The 18,904-nt window shown below is 37.5% G+C and overlaps 1 protein-coding gene across 3 annotated transcripts in view; it reads left to right on the forward strand.

Moving 5' to 3' along the window:
- The window catches only part of blm (BLM RecQ like helicase), a 144,355-nt gene that overhangs the window by 109,840 nt on the left and 15,611 nt on the right, over window positions 1-18,904 (forward strand). For all 3 annotated transcript variants that reach the window (XM_064335637.1, XM_064335638.1, XM_064335639.1), the window contains 4 exons: window positions 1,907-2,051; window positions 5,038-5,237; window positions 5,443-5,638; window positions 5,911-6,033. In XM_064335637.1, the coding sequence (XP_064191707.1) occupies window positions 1,907-2,051; window positions 5,038-5,237; window positions 5,443-5,638; window positions 5,911-6,033 (664 nt within the window). The remainder of the gene's footprint in view (window positions 1-1,906; window positions 2,052-5,037; window positions 5,238-5,442; window positions 5,639-5,910; window positions 6,034-18,904) is intronic.

Consider the following 18,904-nt stretch of genomic DNA (forward strand, 5'->3'; position numbering starts at 1 on the left):
ATACTGTCTATCTTGGCATTCATAAAAATATTCTTTCATCACTAAAAAATCATATTCCGTCATAGCAACAAGATAAACCCGACAATAGCCCGAAGATATGCCTATACAGCAGTGAAAACGCTGCTCACTGAATAACGAAATAAACGAGACTAGGTTTTAAAAAATGATACCATGTCAGTCTACAGCCAATATCTGGGACTAAATATTGAATAAATATACAACCTTACTGTTGGTTTTATGTGTAGGGATGTCCCTTTTGAGACTGCGTGGTCATATATTGTCTTGGACAATCCATTTGGGAAATATACGTGTATCTGTGACGCCTGGGTATCTTCCAAAATAGCTGTGCGTAATACCACACCTGTTGTTTACGGCGTCGTCGGCCTTTTTAGTACAGTCTGGCTTGATTGACAATTCATTTATTCGGTAGGTAAGAGTATAAGCTTTCTAACAATGTATAACATGTCTAATTCTGCTTTTGTAATAGCGTTTTATAGGCCAGTGTAACAGAAAATATTCTTAGCATCGCATTCACTTACGCATTCACTCTATGTTAGCATAAACATACGCTGCACCTAACGAAACATGGTCAACGTAATTTCTTGGAAAATACTATTATTATTGAGGACTTCTGGACATAGCTAAGCCATATGTTTGCTGATCGACCTAGCTGACATCGTTTTCTGGAGCAAAACAGAAGCGAATAGAACAGTATCATTGATACTGTCTCTGTCTCCATCTACTGAACATAGATGAGATTTCATCATTGCTATGTACTTATTACTGCTCAAAATATTTCGGTTATATACGTTATTTTTGTATCTTTAAATAGGTTAGTGATGTTATATAATGTGGATATTTCACACTGTAATGTAAGCATTAGATGGCAGTGTAATAGTTTTTGTGAAGCATGCAACAGTGATGACGTGAGAGTTGGAACATTGCCAAAACATGGTGGATGGTTGAAAATTGTTTTCGTGTTGTCTCATCCCCATACAATAAAACATACGAGAGTACAGAGTATAGAAATACACACGAGTTAATTATTACACATTTAGGTAATGTACCGCATTGTGTGACAATATTTTTTGCATTATTTTTTAAATCTGATAGCAATGTTTTATCTTAAACCTTCATAAGGGGCTCATTTATATGCTTTATAATGGACAAAAAGCATTTTATTCAATTTTGGAGAGATTTTGGATATGTTTCAGGACCCCTAGATATTTTAAGCCACTGTACTGACAGAAAGCTTGTAATTCCCACGTGAAAATTAGGCAAAAGTGAGTTTCTTGAGTCAAAACAGTTGATTTGTGGTGAAATACATGATTATGTTGTGATTTACTGCATATCCACCCTTAGATTTTAGATTTTATTTTGCACTTGTGGACAAGGAGTTTTTTTATCCAGAACATGTATAGTTTAACCTGTTTAATATATGGAACTTCTCAGTATTTCATAGCAAACTAAATTAGTATTGTAAATGGCACAAATGTCTTGCTTCATTTAAGCCATTTTCCATGTCTTTGTGATGCTCACATCTGGTGTTATAAAGCTTTAAATAAGGTACCCCCTAAATGGGCAAGGCTTGGGCAGATTTGGCATGTGTGCGAAGGGGTTAAACGAGGGTGATAGCGATTAACTGCTGGGTTTGGAATATTCACTTTGCCGACAATTCACACAAGGTGAAGATGATCACCCAGCACCATTTAGAAAGAATGGACATCAACCTGGCCTTCTAAGGGTATGAGTTCACCTAAACCATCCCAGAAATATGTGCCCAACATTATTGTGGAGCCATCAGAACCCTTTGCTATTGGAATACTGTTGTCCATTTGAATTGTCAAACTGCAGTACACCCTCCTTAGGATTCTTCGATCTTCAGATCCTCTTTGTCTATTTTTAGAAATACAAGATTCGAACTGTCACAGAAGACGTAAAGAAGATTGTAAGATTCGTGCAGGACTACTGTGAAAAGGTTGGAGTTCGACAAAGAAAATCTGCACAGCAGAGCAGACTGACGCTTAACATGCTGGTCGACATTTTCCTGGGTAAGAGAAAACAACTGTGTTACAGCAACTGGAGTCTGTCTTCTCTTGCTTACATTTCAACAGATACATTGTACTGAGTGAAACAGCAGACAGTTAGATATATAGGCTCTTAAAAGTAAGCATTCAGCACTTTGTGAAATACATTTATTCAGTTACCATAAGATCTACATGACATTTTATATAATTGTTATATAATGCTTTCTGCAAGTCAGCTTTTTCAATGATAACCCAGCATTGTGCTGTTGCAAGGTGAAGCGCCATCTGATGAGTTTTGAGGCAGTTGTTTGCATATGGGCAGATGTTTCTGTACACTTAAGAATTCTTCCTGTCACATCCTCAATAAAGACAAGTGAGCCAGTTCGAGGGGCAGCCATACAAGCTCAAGCCATTATACTACCTCCACCATTAGTTTTGGCTTGGGCATGTTGCTTTGGATCATGAGCAATTACTCTTTTATTTCCATTCCTTTGGTACAGGTTAATAGTTACCTCGTCTGTCTAAAAGAGTTTGTTCCAGAACTCTACATTTTTAAAAATATAATCTTTAGCAAACTCTAACCTGGCTGTTCTGCTTTTGACCCTTACCGGTGGTTACATCATGAATGGAACCCTCTGAGCTACTGTAGTCTTCTCTTTAGGGTAGTTGTCGATGACACATCAATGAATGCATCCTGGAGCTTGTGTTTGATCTATGTTCAACAGTCGGAAAGGGGTTTTTCTTTACAATTGACTGTATTTTTTGGTAATCCACTACAGTGGTCTTCTGTGGTCTATCAGGTTGTTTGCTATTTCTGAACTCACCAGTGCAGTGACTTTTTTTTAATCAATGTACCAGTTGATTTTGACACACCCAGTGTTGAGAGACAACAGCAAGGGATTCCAAATGCAAATGCCTAGCATCAACTTTAGACCTTTTAACTTTCTTGTGCATTCTTGTGTCATTACTTTGTTTGACTTTTTTTTTTTTTTGATTCTGATTCCCATCCAGCCTTTCTGCTTAGTTTGCTGACTGCATTTCATGTTTGATCACTGACTTGTTCCTTTCAACTCTAATTTTTGCCTTAGACCATCTAGTTTGTTAATTTGATTTCGTGTTTGATCATTCACTCGTTCTTGACCTCGACTCTCATTTTGCTCTCTGCTCACCGTATAGGTTCGCCGTCACTTGTCACCTAGCCAATATTAAAATTCTTGGTTTATGGTCAGAATGGTCTCACGGCATGCTTGTTATCCCGGCTATCTAGCTAGCTAACTACTGAATTGTATTCTAAACAGCAGTTACTATAAACACAATCGTTCACAAACATACGGATGAAAATGCGCCCCGTAGCCATGAGTTAAATGTGGAATGCCTATTCTACTGTCCAAATAAGGACGATTCCGATTTGCGGGATGATTGGCAACAATAAATAAAGCTAGCAACAGTAATTAGAAATGTGATTCACCGTTGCCATCAATTGTGAAATTAGACATTGAAAAGGGGAGGGGATGTAACAACAATTCAAAAGCGAAAGAATAATGTTGCTGTTTAAACTGCTTTAGAATGCTGGATTTTGTAGCGCATTGATTTTAGAACTGTTTAAAAGGCCGAGGTGTCCCTTTACTGAGAAAAATGCCCACCCTTGGACCAATCAGAATCGAGTATTCAGTCAAGCCTTTGTATTAATGATGATATGATATTTGGAAGATGGGGATGAACATCGGGTGCATTACCTTACCTTCGTTGTATAGTAAGTTTGCATTAGGTTGCTAGTTGGAACCAGCCAACTAGTGTAAAATAAGTAAAATAACATGACGCCATGGGTTGATTTTCTTCCTGTCCTCCCCAATGTTTTGAGTAACCAGCCGCCACTGATATATATATATATATATAGATATATTAGGGACGGTGCCAAATTCAAATACCATATTTGGCAACACTTAAATAATGCGTTCTCTGCAAATTTTTTCTCCTCCAAATTTGGCCATTATTTTTCGGATTTGGTTCTATTTTTCCCATCTCTTTGATGCAATTCACTCAGAAGTCAGCACCAAGTTTCTCAATTAGACATACACACACATCTGCAGAGACAGCAAGTGAGAGTTTAACAATAGATAGGCCAGAGCAACGCCATCGGGCTTTGGGAACTTTATAATAAAAATTTCGCCGTAAATGCTATATCCTCCTTTTTGCATGACTTTCCTAAATATTTGGGCTTAAAATAACTGCTTTTTTAAAACTAAAAAAAATCAACTCAGTAAAGACATACAGGCAGTTTGTGCCTTTTTCTTCACAACCCCCTGACAATAGACAACTGGTGCTTTTACCCAGGTGTTAATGTGTTGCTGTCTACTCTGGTACACTGTTCAGCAACTGAATGACCAATTCAGTTCAGCTTTGATACAAGCTTTCCAATCAAGCCCTATCAAACTAACTTTGCATATATAATCACACAATTGTTTCACTGCAATCAGTTGAAGTGAATATAGCCTTTTGGGTGGGAATGAATAATTGTGGAAGCAGTAGTTATAGAAATTATAGGCTTAGAACTCAGCAGAGATAACATTACCAACATATTTTCTGGTTTTCTCTGAAACTGAGCCAGAGCAGCTACATGACAACTGTGTGAAATGTAACCGATTTGTGTGTGTGTGTGTGATCTCTGCAAACCACCAAAGCTGCGCATTTTAACCACATGTGAGTTGTTTGATTACAAATTTAAAATTGTGGAGTACAGCGCTAAATCAAGAAAATGTCTTTGTCCCAAACATTATGGTGTTCATGTGTCTATTGAACTAAAATATGTTTGAATGGCATATTGTCCTTATTAATCATTGTATCACAAGATGGTGGTGTATGGGCCAGTGGATGGCACAGAGCATGTCTATGACACACAGTGTATTTGGTTGAGATACCACTTTTTTTATTTTTCAACCAGCAAAACCCTTGATGTACAGTTGTTTTAGGACAGGCATGGTGATCACAATGGTAACTGCTTTGCTTGCAGGAGCTAGAAGCGCTCGTATCCAGACTGGGCTATTTGGGGTCGGTGCAGCTTACTCCAGGCACAATGCTGATAGACTGTTTAAGAAGCTGGTGCTTGATCACATTCTGGAGGAGGATCTGTATATCACCGCAAATGGCCAAGCTGTGGCCTACATCTCCATAGGACAGAAGGCCAATAGCATCCTGAGCGGCGTCACACAGGTCATATCTGATTTGTTTTCTTTATATTTATCAGTTTTGTTTTAACCCTTTTTGTTCTTCACTGGTTTGGTGTTTAAATAGTTACCTTTTTGGTCTTGGAGATGCTCTTTTATTCTGTTGTTTCTATGTGATTTGTTTCTTTATGTTCCTTCGCCCTTGCATTCTCAATTTATAAAACTGTTTTGTCCCAAATTGTCTCTCTTAGGTGGAATTTTATGAATCGGAGAGTGTGTCCAGTATGAGGAAGCACAAGGCTGCTGTGACTAAGAGTGTGTCTCAGAGGGAGGAAATGGTGCACAAATGTCTGCAGGAGCTGAATGATCTGTGCAAGAAGTTGGGGAAGGTGTTTGGCATTCACTACTACAACATCTTCTCCACTGCCACGCTCAAAAAAATTGCAGGTGAACCACACTTCTGCTTTTACACGGCTAATAATACTAAATAAAAGATTCATGATCAGACCTGTAATAGGCTCATTGATAAAAGCAGACTGTGTAGTCACAGGCTTAAGTTATGTTTCATAGTGGTAACTTGAGAGGAACAATGTACTATTTTAAAGTGTTGATATGCATATATTAGGGGCGAAAAGGTATATGTCCAATAACAAATGTGTATGTGAGTAACCTTGGACACCATTCAGTCACATATAAGTAACTGTGAAAATTGTTGACAGAGACCCTCTCTGCTGACCATGAGGTGCTGCTGCAGATTGATGGTGTGACTGAGGACAAGCTTGATAAATATGGGGCAGAGCTGATTGAGATCCTAAAGAAATATTCCCAATGGCAGGTCCCTGGTGAGTGATATCACATTTATTTTTAATTTGGTAATCTCAAACTCCAGGATATTCTGCAGGTTCAGTACCAGTCCTGAGAGATTGCAGTGCCTGCTGCAAGTTATAGTTAAGGCTCATTCTTTTCGTCTAAAATATTTAGGGGTCCAGAAACATATCCAAAAATGAATAAAATGCTTTTTGTCCATTATAAAGCACATAAATTAGCCCCTTATGAAGGTTTAAGATGAAACATTGATATCAGATTAAAGAATAATGCAAATAATATTGTAACACAATGGGGTACAGTACCTAAATATGTAATAATTAACTCTTGTATGTATATATTTCAATTCTCTGTACTCTCGTATGAATGAATGAATTCATGAATTAATGAATTTTATTATTATTGTGTCATGCATCACACCGATGCCCAGCCTACATGGGCTTATATGGCACCAACATTTTGCATATAACAGATCCAGAGTAAATCCTAAACCTATTAAAATACTACAAACACATATCTGATACATATGCCCTGTACAAAACATTATAGACTCCATAACCAAACCTTCTTATCTTCTTTTTGTATAGGTTTTTGCAACATATACAAAATCTTTACATAAATAATAACACCTCATTAGAGACTAAACAAACAATCCATCTTGCCTTCTTTTCCAGGCTTTTGAGACAAAGTTAGCCATTTTAAAAACATCAAACTTAAATAGCCATTCCAATTTTTCATCATCCCCACCCCCCTCAAAACACTTCAGGATTTCATCTAGACATTTCATGGAAAATTGGTTCTCTTAGATCATCATAATATGTACAGTACAGCATAAAGTGGGATTCATTTTCGATTTCACCCAGATCACATAACAGACATAGTCTTTTTTTTCAATTACATCATTAAATCTGCCTGCCTACTTCAATAGCCAGAGGAAGGATACCGGTTCGTAACTGGGCAACCAGGGACTTTTGGCTTCTGGTTAGGTATGCCATAACATATGGTTCAGGGCCATAGTTTTGCTTAACATGAATATATGCCCTTAATTTTGGTTTCAGCAATATATCATTAGACCACTTTTCTTCAAAGTTGGATAAAAGCTTATATTTAATCATGTTAATATTACACCGAAAGTTATTTCTGTAAATATATTGTAAATCAACTTCCTCAAAAATTGCATCAAGTTCTTTTGTCCATGGGGTGCTGTGTAATTTATCCCAAATAAAGACCTTTTTGGTTATCCTATCCTCTGGCATACTGATCAGGCGGTTCCACAGTCGGACCATCTCACATTTTTGTGGTATAGGACCAGGCACCCACCCCATATCACCCTGAATAGCTAGAACTGGAGCAAATTTATGTACACTGTTAGGATATTTTGCCCTTATTCGTGGAGTCAAATGCAGGATGATGAAGAACACGCTGACAAAGTTTCCTCAGAGGATTTGTTGTTTAATTCAATGCGCAAGGGAGAGACAGACCCAGCACATTCGGGCGCTGCGCTGAGAGAATCTCTGCCGATCATGCTGTGTGGTGTCTGGATATACAGTTTGGGGTCATACATATCAAAAGGTTGAGTTAAGTGGCGGGCCGGAGACAAATGGTCTTGTCCCTTCCTGGGGACCCTCGCAGACATTTAGCATAGGAACGTGACATCCTTGCCGCAGACACTAGAGGTGTTATACTGAGACGCACTACAGAGGGGCTAGACACAGAGGCATGCAAACTACAGACACAGTAATGGCAGAAACAGAAACACAATACACTACATATAATATATATATGTATACTACATAAAACTGGGAACCTATCAACACCAAGAAAACAACGTATGGCTCTGTTCTGAATAGAATTGGCATTTTTGGATTCTTTAAATACCCATATGCCAACAGCATAATTCAGTACAGGAGAAACACAGGCATCATAAAGTTGTGAATATGTTGAATACCAAACCAAGATCTTTGCACACTTTTAATTTATTAATCACTGAGCCTAACACTCTCCCAGCCAAAGTCGCTAGGGATTTTATCCCCCCCTCGTAGGTCATAAATTCATCCAGGGCAAACCCCAGGTATTTATACACACTAGCATATTCTAGTGGTGATGGTCCAAAAGTGATATTTTGTGTACTTCTTGCTGTACCCTTTTTCTTGAAATGCATTATCTGGGTTTTACTCTGATTTATTGTTAATCTCCATCTAGAGCACCATAAGTTTAAGGTTTAACATATTTAGTAAGTCAACTTCAGATTCAGCAATAAGGACTCTAACATCTGCATAAAGTAAAATACCAAGTGGTGTATCCTCCAGACTTACACCTAGGTTTGCATCCTTAATTTGTTGAGGCAGATCATTCACATATAAAGCAAACAGAGTTGGAGAAAGAATGTCTCCTTGTTTGACTCCAAAGGGAGAGGGAAACCATCGAGTAAACATGTTTATCTCTACACAGGCGACTGGAGAACTGTATAAAGTTTTAATTGCTTCGTAGAATTTACCATCAATCCCAGCTTTAATAAGCTTGAAGGCAAGCAGATCTCTATTGACCCAATCAAAGGCCGTTTGGAAGTCGACAAAGCAAACAAATGTAGATTTGCCTTCCTCTATTCTGGCTCTAATTACAGATGATACTGAATAGATATGATCAATGCAAGCTCTATTTTTCCTAAATCCATTCTGCTCATCAACAAGATATTCTGTCATTTCCAAGTACTGAATTAACCGGTTATTCAAAATGTTCGAGTATAATTTATAAACTGTACTTAAAAGGCTGGTGCCCCTATAGTTAAGGGGAACCCTTGGATTATTCTTAGCGGACTTTGGGATCTGTTTAATAATAGATTTATACCACACAGAAGGAATGATGCTATATTCAAAGCAAGTTTGAAACAGACAGCATAACACCACTAATAATGATGGAGACTTTAGGACTTCATTTGGGATTCCCTCTAACCCAGATGCTTTCTTTAACTTTGCCCTATCAACAACACACTTTATTTCCTCCCGTGTGATATTATTATTCAAGAATTGATTTGGGATGTACCCAGATTGATTCATGGTTTTCTCCACCTCATAATTTGCATTACATGTATCTTTTAGAAAAGTATCATCAAAAACCGGTGGAATATGATTTCCAGTCTGCAAAATCATTTTCCCATTTTCCAAGAACAAGCTCTTTTTTATTCTCAGGATCACCATTACTTAATACAATTTCCATTGGAATTTTAGTTGATCTCTTAGGGCCCAATTTATTTATTTTGTTCCAAAACTGTTGTGGATTGCTGCATTGTAATTGGTCTAGATGTAAAGCTTGTCCTCTCCTGAATTTCCTTTTATAGAATCGCAATCTCTTGTCAAAAGAAAATTGAGTTTGCCTAAATTTTTCCTTTAAGAGTCTTTTAGTCTTTTAGTTAGTATGTTTTCTTGAATGGCGATGGGACGACATGAAAACAATTTTCAACCGTCCACCACGTTTTGGCAATGTTCCAACTCTCACGTCATCACTGTTGCATGCATCAAAAAAACTACTAAACTACCAACAAACGCTTACATTAGTGTGTAATATCCTCATTATAAAATACCACTAACCTATTGAAAGACACTGAATTTCAAAAATAACATATAACCGAAATATTTTGAGCAATAATACTTTCATAGCAATGATGAAATCTTATCTGTGTTCAGTAGATAGAGGCAGAGACAGTAAATCAATGATACAGTTCTATCCGCTTCTCTCTTACTCCAGAATACAATGTCAGCTAGGTCTATCAGCAAACATATGATTTAGCTAAGCTCAGAATTCCTCAATAATAATAGTATTTTCCAAGAAATTACGAAAAATCATTCACAATGTTTCGTCAGGTGCAGTGTCTTTTACTGCTACCACAGAGTGTAAGCGATGATGAGAAAACTTTTGGTTATGCTGAGATATAAAACGGTATTCCAAAACTAAAATTAGAAATGTTATACATCGTTAGAAAGCTTATACTCTCACCCACTTGAATAAATGAATTGTCAGTCAAGCCAGACTGTACTAAAAAGGGCAACAACACTAAACAACATGTGCGGTATTACGCACAGCTATTTTGGAGGGTACCCAGGCATCATGAATGCGTGTATATTTCACAAACTGATTGTCCAAGACAATATGTGACCACTCAGTCTCAAAAGGGACATCTCTACGCGTAAAACCAATGGTAAGGTTGTATATCTATTCAATATATTGTCTGAGATATGTACTGTGGAATGACAAGGTATAATTTTTGGAAACTTTGTCTTGTTTATTTCATTATTCAGTGAGCAGCGTTTTCACTGCTGTATTGGCATATCTTAGGGCTATTGTCAGGTGTATCTTGTTGCTATGACGGAATACGATTTTTGAGTGGTGAAAGAATATTTTTATGAATGCCCAGATAGACCCATTATGTCATGGGTGGGGGGTGTAGTTGCAGATGAGACTGCAGGGAGGGGGTGTGTTTTAAATGAACGACCAGAGCGACAATGGTGGCACTGTGAAACTCCGTATTCGACATAGTTGTCATGTATCTTCTACTAATGAAACTAAAACAAAGCGTTTCTGTTTTTAACTCATACTTTCGTTGCAGTAGCACTGAACGTCTGAGTTCAGCAATCTCTGCACGCTGGCGTGCCGACCAGTAGGGGCTTTGCGCTAAGATGTTAATTACTTTTAAATACTTTTTTAATTATTATTTTAAATACAGCATTTACAATTACTGAGTATTTAAATTATAAAATGTATTAGAAAATACATTTAAGGAGCATTTGCATGTATTTGCAATTACGTTCAAATATGTCTTTTAAAAAAATATTGAATTTTCAAATACAAAGTGATTGATTTAATGGAATTATTTGAAAATACTGTTAACAGCATAAGGACAGTGGTGCAATGTGCAATTGCACCAAGCTGTTTTAAAGACTTGAAAAGCACTGGATATGCAAGAACCCATCAGCTCTGAAAGTTGAGCAATTTGTCTAATTGGACAGTATTTTGACGAGAACACGTCAGGTGACTGCTGACGGCCCCAGTCCAATCATTACGGATTTTTTTGCACGGATTATCTTTGTTAATTGGTAGTGAATATGCACGGCTTAATTCTATTTTATCAGTGTCTAACCTTACAAAATGTAAAAGATGGAACTGTACATATGGCTGTCGACCGCTCTGACAACAGAAAAAAAGAGGAAATACAGTAAAAGGCCACTAACTTCAAAAAGATTGTACTGGTACAAAAAAACTGGCAAATAGCTTTCCCAGAAGTCTCAGTTTACCATCTTGCCGTGCAAAGACATGTACGGGCAGGCTACTGTCTTTTAAAATTGCCAATGTAGGCTACCCTTGCCCATAATCCGAATTTAAGCCCTAGCCCCTAGTTGTTCCCTTGGAATGCCCTCAGTATTATAGCTCGCTGACATCACACCGTGGATCACTCACAAAGATTGTAGAAAGAAGTCTGGGATATTTTAAATATTACAAATTTTTTAGTTGTATTTTAATGTGTTAAAATACAACTAAAAAAGGCTCAATACTATTTGAAAAAGTTTTTGGTTTCCCAGGAAAGTATTTATTTAAAGGAATGTATTTTTAAATACTATTTGTGAAAGTTGGTTTTCCATTAAAAGACTTTAAATAAATCAAATACAAAGTATTTTATGTGTAAATGTATTTGAAAATACTTCAAATATGTATTTACATACAAATATGTATTTGTATTTGAAAATGTATTTGGCCCAGGTCTGGCTGGAACCCTATTGTTTTTGTTGTGATGGTTTTTTTCTGATGTTCAAGGACGCTAGGAGACACTAGGTTGTTTATTATTTTCACTGTTAATATAGGTATTCAATCCCCAGCCCTAGTCTGCAATTGCAAAAACCAACCATCAAATCATGAACCCTGTGGTCTATTGTGTATCATACCGAATTGTGGGCTGATTGTATCCTTACATCCTTGTTGAACAGTGATGCTCAGACAGCTATTTCTTTGGCGAAGAATCTGATGGGGAAGATTCACCAGCATTAGCCTACTAACAAAAATTTGACACTAGCTCAAATATTTTCTGCAAATTAGCATAGCCTGTTACAGTAACACAAGCCCTAAAACAGCATAATTGCTATGAATATTAGTTGCCCTTTGTCATGGTACTTTTCGCTACATATTTTATTCAGTTACAGCTGTCATACTGTACCTTTCATAATGTTTGGGACAAAGATATATTTTTCTTGATTTGGCTCTGTACTTAACCATTTTAAATTTGTAATCAAACAATTCACCTGTGGTTATAGTCTTAGCTTTTATTAAACGGTATTTTTAATGCATTTTGGTTTTACCCAATGTAGAAATTACAGCACGTTTCATACATTGCCCTCCCCCCATTGTAACTTTTCAAATTTGGGATGGTCCACATTCATTTTATGATGATTAAAATTGTTCCTTTGGATGATTCTTGGACGATGGCAAAAAAAGTTGGTCTGGAGCCTTGGTTGCTGTGTTAGATTGCATTTTGTTCTGATGCAGAAATTGTGCTATTTACATTAATTCAAGGTTTATTGGCTTGTAAACTGTACGAATTAGTCGCGCATATGGGTCTCAGCAAAACAATATTTGTATGGCGTTGATCAGGGGTGGGTAGGGAGGGTCATATCTGTTAGTGGATTTAATGCCAACTTCTGCTCTGAATTGTTTCATTAGCTCAGTGATTTATTTAGAAAATCATATTTTAGCTGCATTTTGTGATAAGTTCAATGGAACAGTTGAAAACTCCCAGATGAAAAATCTTATTGTGGTCTAAGCTACAGTTAAACCAGGATTTAATGTATTCATATAATTAGTGTTCAGTACAATTGGTGACAACAAAAACCTGCATAAACATCAGTCTGGCAGGAATGGATTTGACCACCCCTGGTGTTGATTGCTACTCAGGTTATTGAAATTGCTGTTTCAACCACTTTTACGTTTTGGCATGTAACTCTTGAGCCTTTTGGCCTAGAATGAAAATGTTTTTTTTTCAGCAATTTGTTGGGTCTAGCCGCAACAGATGGTGCCAAGCATTTTCATTTCCGTGTTGCTAGTTTTTCCATTTAGAAGTTTCTTCATAACCTTTAAACAACAAGGGAGTGGCCAATTTTCACATGACTTATAACTCCTGAAGGAAATATCCGATCATCATGAAACCTGATATATGTAACATCTAAATCATTTGAGGTTACATATATTTATATGCCAAGCATGCCACTCATTTGCATGCTTGGCATATAGATGCTGCTATTATAGAGAATTTTGGAGAAATGCTGTTAACTCCTAACCAAAATAGCTGTTCAAGTTCAACTTGTACATGCTGGATCTTTGTGACAGGTCCTATCAAATCTTAAATATAGGAGTTGTCATTGTGAAAAATATAGCCGCCATCAGTCAATGAAATTTCAGCGGCCTTTAGACACACTTGCCAGCTATCAGGCAGCATAAAATTTGGTATACATTGTGGTGCCAGGAAGGGAATTAGGGTGCTGCTCACCTGGGGGCAGCACCGGCCCTACAGACAGGAATGGTTAATTGCGATCACATTAGCTGTGGCCTATTGCTTAATTATGAGCTCTATAAGAGGCCTGGCTCCCAGGACTAGAGGACAGAGGCGTTTGGGAGTTGGGGAATGCACAGTATGGTGGGTGTGTGACAGTTTTTGTGGTTCTGGTTTTGGTCTTGGTTTCTTTTCCCTTTGAAGTTTTGGTTGCCAGACTGACCATTCTTTAGTTCTTGAATGTTTCTGTTGTGATTTTTTGGACAAATAAAAGGCGGTAAGCCAAACACTTTTTTTTGTTTCCCTGTCTGTCCACCACATGAGCAGTGGCCACCCCCAGCCCTGACTCACAACATCCTACCTGGCATTCAGTGCCAGAACACCAAATCTGAGCTTTAATTTCACGAAAGCGATTTGCAATGATTTTTATTCACAGATTGTTATATCTTGTCAAAACTTGTTTCATGAAAATGCATTGCTTGCAAATCGCAAATACAACTGTGAGGACTATAGACCTCTCACACGGTTAATGCCATACCACATGCTAAATACATACATTATAATTTTTCAGAGTTTCTCTGTTTGCACGGGGTGATGACGATGCAGCCTGAAAGCATCTGCACTGTTGTCAGTGCCACAGCTGCTCTGCAAAACATATGGGCTAAGAACAGAGTACCGCTTCCAATGGAAGCGCTAGGCTGAAGTGAGACATCAGAGGTAGCCTGCTGCCAACAACGATATGACTGGCTGACTGATCCGAAATCACATAATGCAGTTGATCCAAAAGCACTAAGCTGATATATAGTCTGACTATAACCTAACTATAGTCAGATAGAGGCATGACGAGCAGGTCAATGAACCTGTAAGTTATGTAGTCAAATACTAAATGCTTTATTGTCACTGAAAATGCAAAAATTCTGTAAATGCAGTATTTATTGTAAGTAGCAAATATATGAATACACTTGAGAGGCCGATCTCTCAAAAAGGATTAATTTATGTACTCGACATAAATTTATATTGATTACCGATACGCAGGTGGACATTTAATTATGTACTAACATTTAAGTCTGTTTGTATGATAGATGCATACAGACCTGTTATAAGACTGCCTTTGTGTTTAGATTGCCATCTGATGCCAGTATTGCATCATACATTAAGATAAAGTATTTACCACTTTCTACTCCAAGTCTTTTTGGATCCCATTCCCCTGCTGTTTTATAAGTGGTCATTTAATTATTGTGCATTACTTAGAGGATCCCCTCTTTCCCAAAGTGTTTACATTTATTTAAGTGTAAGCTGCACAGTTATTATTATAAGCAGGTCAAAATGCTGCATGTTCTTAAAATTGCTTGGAGTGTATTTACTTGTGAATTCTATTATTTATCAAAACTAGTTACTGGCATGTCAAAATGGTAACATTTTTACATATGTAACAATAAAACATATAACAATAAAACATGTTTTAGAAAACTTAGAAACTGATGTTTTTTGGGTAAAACTAGTACAAGTATAATAGTATATAGTATATTGTGCAAGCGACAATATAATACAAAATTTTAATATTTGCACGTGTGATTATGTAAAGATGCGTAGTTAAGCTATTTTGGCATTGTTTAGTTAACACTCATGGCACACTTTCTAGATTTGTGTCCGTCAGACTGGACTCGGATTCTCCTTTTAAGTTTCAGTTTCGGCAGCTTCTTGTCGTTCCCCTGTACTGTCTACACCGTTCAGCCCACTAAAAGCTGGCGATTGTTCTCCATAGAGGTCGTTTATAATGGCGCTGTGCAGTGAGATTTTTGGTGCCGGTCCTCCAGCTTTTGGGGGAGACCCATCTTGTTGCTTGTAAGAGGTCTTTCTACTTTTTCTTGACCTCTTCCTGTGTTCTGCATCCAACTCCTGTTTCTCTATAGTTGTTAACGGTTTCCTAACTGCCTGCTTTTTCTGATTTGTTACTGAGTTGCTATGTTTGGACGTGACTATTGGAATATAATTTGAGTACAATCATATTATTGAAATTTTTGTGTATGAGTAGTTCATTTATCGCTTTTTGTTTCTGTGATTGTGTGTTATGTTATGAATATGTTAGTAAAATAAATAGATCAATATTAAATAAATGAATTATTAAATAAACAAATAAATACTAGCTGACACTATTAAGGAGTAGCTGTATTTGGTGCCAAGCAACACGCACTGCCTAGAAACATTCACATGATAGAATGCATCAACATGAATGCATTGTCTACCCTGGACTTACCCTGCGCCTAGTCATATTTTTGCAAATTGGTGCAACTGGTGTAAATATCGAACACAGCTTCAGACATAGCTATGACAGACAGTTAAGTTGACCTTTTTTATGTCCACCTGGAGCACCCAGCCCTTGAAACATATAGTGGTTTAGAGTTTCATTTGAGGCTGCCGCCGCGAGAGGTCTTCCCGGCAGAGGCAAATTTGCATCTCTTTTCTTTGTATTTCCACAGGAACTATTGTTGTTCACAAAACCACCACCAGGTGGCAAATGTGAGCACTCAAAACCATTTTTCCCATGGTGCCAGTTTCTGTGTGCCGTGGGAAAAATGGTTTTGAGTGCTCACATTTGGCTATGCGTGGCGAATTGTGGTCACTCACTCACGGACCTTTAAGGGAGGTTTGGTGGGACGCATGCACAGGTGGTGCTTGGTTAAGTAGGACGCATTTGCAGCTGGTACGGCACAACATTTTTAAGCACAGCTTTATTGCCTAACGTTACTTTAGCTAACCCTACCATGTTCACGTTTCGCCTACTTTAGCTAACCTATTTAGGTAACCACCGATACAGATATATGGACACACGGAGGACAACAAATAACGTTACAGAGGTGAGGACGTGCCATAGCTAGCTAGCTAGCTATATAGTATGGAGGGCAAAACAGAGCTTTAGAATGTCGTCGGCAGTGTATGCACGTGAGCTTGAAAACACATTTCTCATAGAAAAGGTAGTTTGTAGCCTTTTTTTAGTTCATTACAGTGGTGGTAGAAGTGACAAGAAGTAAATGGTACTGTGCTGTTAGCCTTTTAATGTAAAGGTTAATGTAAAGTAGCTAGCACAATCTGAGAGTACTAACCGATAAAAATGTACAGTGAAAGGTACTTGCTCAATTGAACGGTAAATATGAAAAACATTTGATTACAGTCTGGCACCGAAATTTACACCCTCAATAAATGGCAAAACTCCCAGTAGAAGATTGAATTAAATGTTTTAAAGTTATGTATTTTCTGAAACGTTATCGATTTTGCTTGGCCACAGTGAGTGAAACTAGGCAATCTGAGCGTATAGTTTCTACGTAAATTACGTCAAAAAGATTCAGCCTTGTTGTTTGCTACCTAAACTTCACAGCACAGTCATTGCCGTTATCATGATTGTAGTATGATGAAGTGTCTATTTTCAAAATCCATTTAAACCTTTCACAAATGACCTGGGACTTTGAAGTTATAAGGCGGGATGTATCAAGTCTCCAGTGAAAATATTGACCTGGCTATATCAGTCCAAATTCTGAGAGAACCAACTGCCATATACGAGCATGTAAAATCAACCAAAGATTATAGTTTGCCAAGTTGCGCCGTGGGTCTGGACGGTTTCATGCTTGTTGACAGCTAACACTTCGACTGCGGGACTCATGAGCAAACTAGAACAGTTCTTTGCGTCAAATTACCTCTGCTCTTAATTTAACAGGGAAGGAGGAAAATACATTTTAGTGACAAGCTGTAAAAAGGGACATGCTTGTTACCCATAACATTTTTGTGTGTATTTGAGTGAAATGTCCGTCTATAAACAGTTACTTAATGAGCTTTGTGGTCAGACTGTAAAACTTAACAATACGCTAGTCAGATCATTTCGAGCACAGTTTAGCGTCATCCATGTTAGTTTCACTTTGGATGTAGGGGAGAGTCGGTATAAGTGTAACGCATCATAAATGTAACACTGTCAATAACTTTTTGTCCACTGCTGCTAAAGTCACCATTTGAAGATTGTATACGTGCAGTTCAGTCCTATATGAAATTAATGGAAAAGAAACTGGCCACCTGCATTAATTTATAAGCACGCACCAGATTGGTCTGTATAGTAGACTATTTGCTTTTGCTATTTAGTTTTGTGTTTGTTTTTAATTCATAAATGGGTCATGGACAAATTAATCTAACTTCATTTATTTCATGTAAAATAACCTAATCTTGGTTGAAATGGAATGGTCTGTTGTCAATGAGATAAATGCATCCCTTTGCAATGATGCAAAACAATGAACATAACTTAATTCACGGGTCAGTACATTGTCGTACAACAGTAGGCTATGGAAGTTTTGATGTAGGCTACAATAATTTACGGTAATGGTAATAAAAATCTAGCATAAATTATCAGACATGATTAAACTGTGAACAACTAAAACGGGAGATTACTGACATGCCAGAGCTGTTTGAAGTAAAATTTCACAGTAAATATTTTGAAAATTTTTAACTGGCAGTAGAACTAGCAATACTGCAAGCTGAGACCCACATACTTCTGTATTTACTTGATTAACCTCTTAGCACAAAGCCCCTAGTGGTCGGCACGCCAGCGTGCCGAGATTACTGAACTCAGACATTCAGTGCTACTCCAACCAAAGTATGAGTTAAAAACAGAAACGCATTGTTTTACTTTAATTAGTAGACGATACACGACAACTATGCCGAATACGGAGTTTCATAGCGCCACCATTGTCGCTCTGGTCGTTCATTTAACACGCATCCCCTCCCTGCAGTCTCATCTGCAACTACACCCCGCACCCATGACATAATGGACAATATTGTCTATCTGGGCATTCATAAAAATATTCGTTCACCACTAAAAAATCGTATTCTGTCATAGCAAGAAGATAAACTCGACAATAGCCCTAAGATATGCCAATACAGCAGTGAAAACGCTGCTCACTGAATAACTAAATAAACGAGACTAGGTTTTAAAAAATGATACCATGTCATTGTACAGTCAATATCTGGGACTAAATATTGAATAAATATACAAGCTTACCATTGGTTTTACCCGTAGAGATGTCCCATTTGAGACTGAGTGGTCATATTGTCTTGGACAATCCGTTTGTAAAATATACGGGCATTTGTGATGCCTGGGTACCTTCCAAAATAGCAGTGCATAATACCACACGTGTTGTTTATGCTGTTGTTGCCCTTTTTAGTACAGTCTGGCTTGATTGACAATTCATTTATTCAGTAGGTGAGAGTATGTGCTTTCTAACGATGTATAACATGTTTAATTTTGCTTTTGGAATAGCGTTTTATAGGTCAGCGTAACCAAAATTTGTCTTATCATCGCATTCACTTACGCAGTA

Source organism: Anguilla rostrata, chromosome 5 (assembly GCF_018555375.3).
Source record: "Anguilla rostrata isolate EN2019 chromosome 5, ASM1855537v3, whole genome shotgun sequence".
NCBI lineage: Eukaryota > Metazoa > Chordata > Actinopteri > Anguilliformes > Anguillidae > Anguilla > Anguilla rostrata.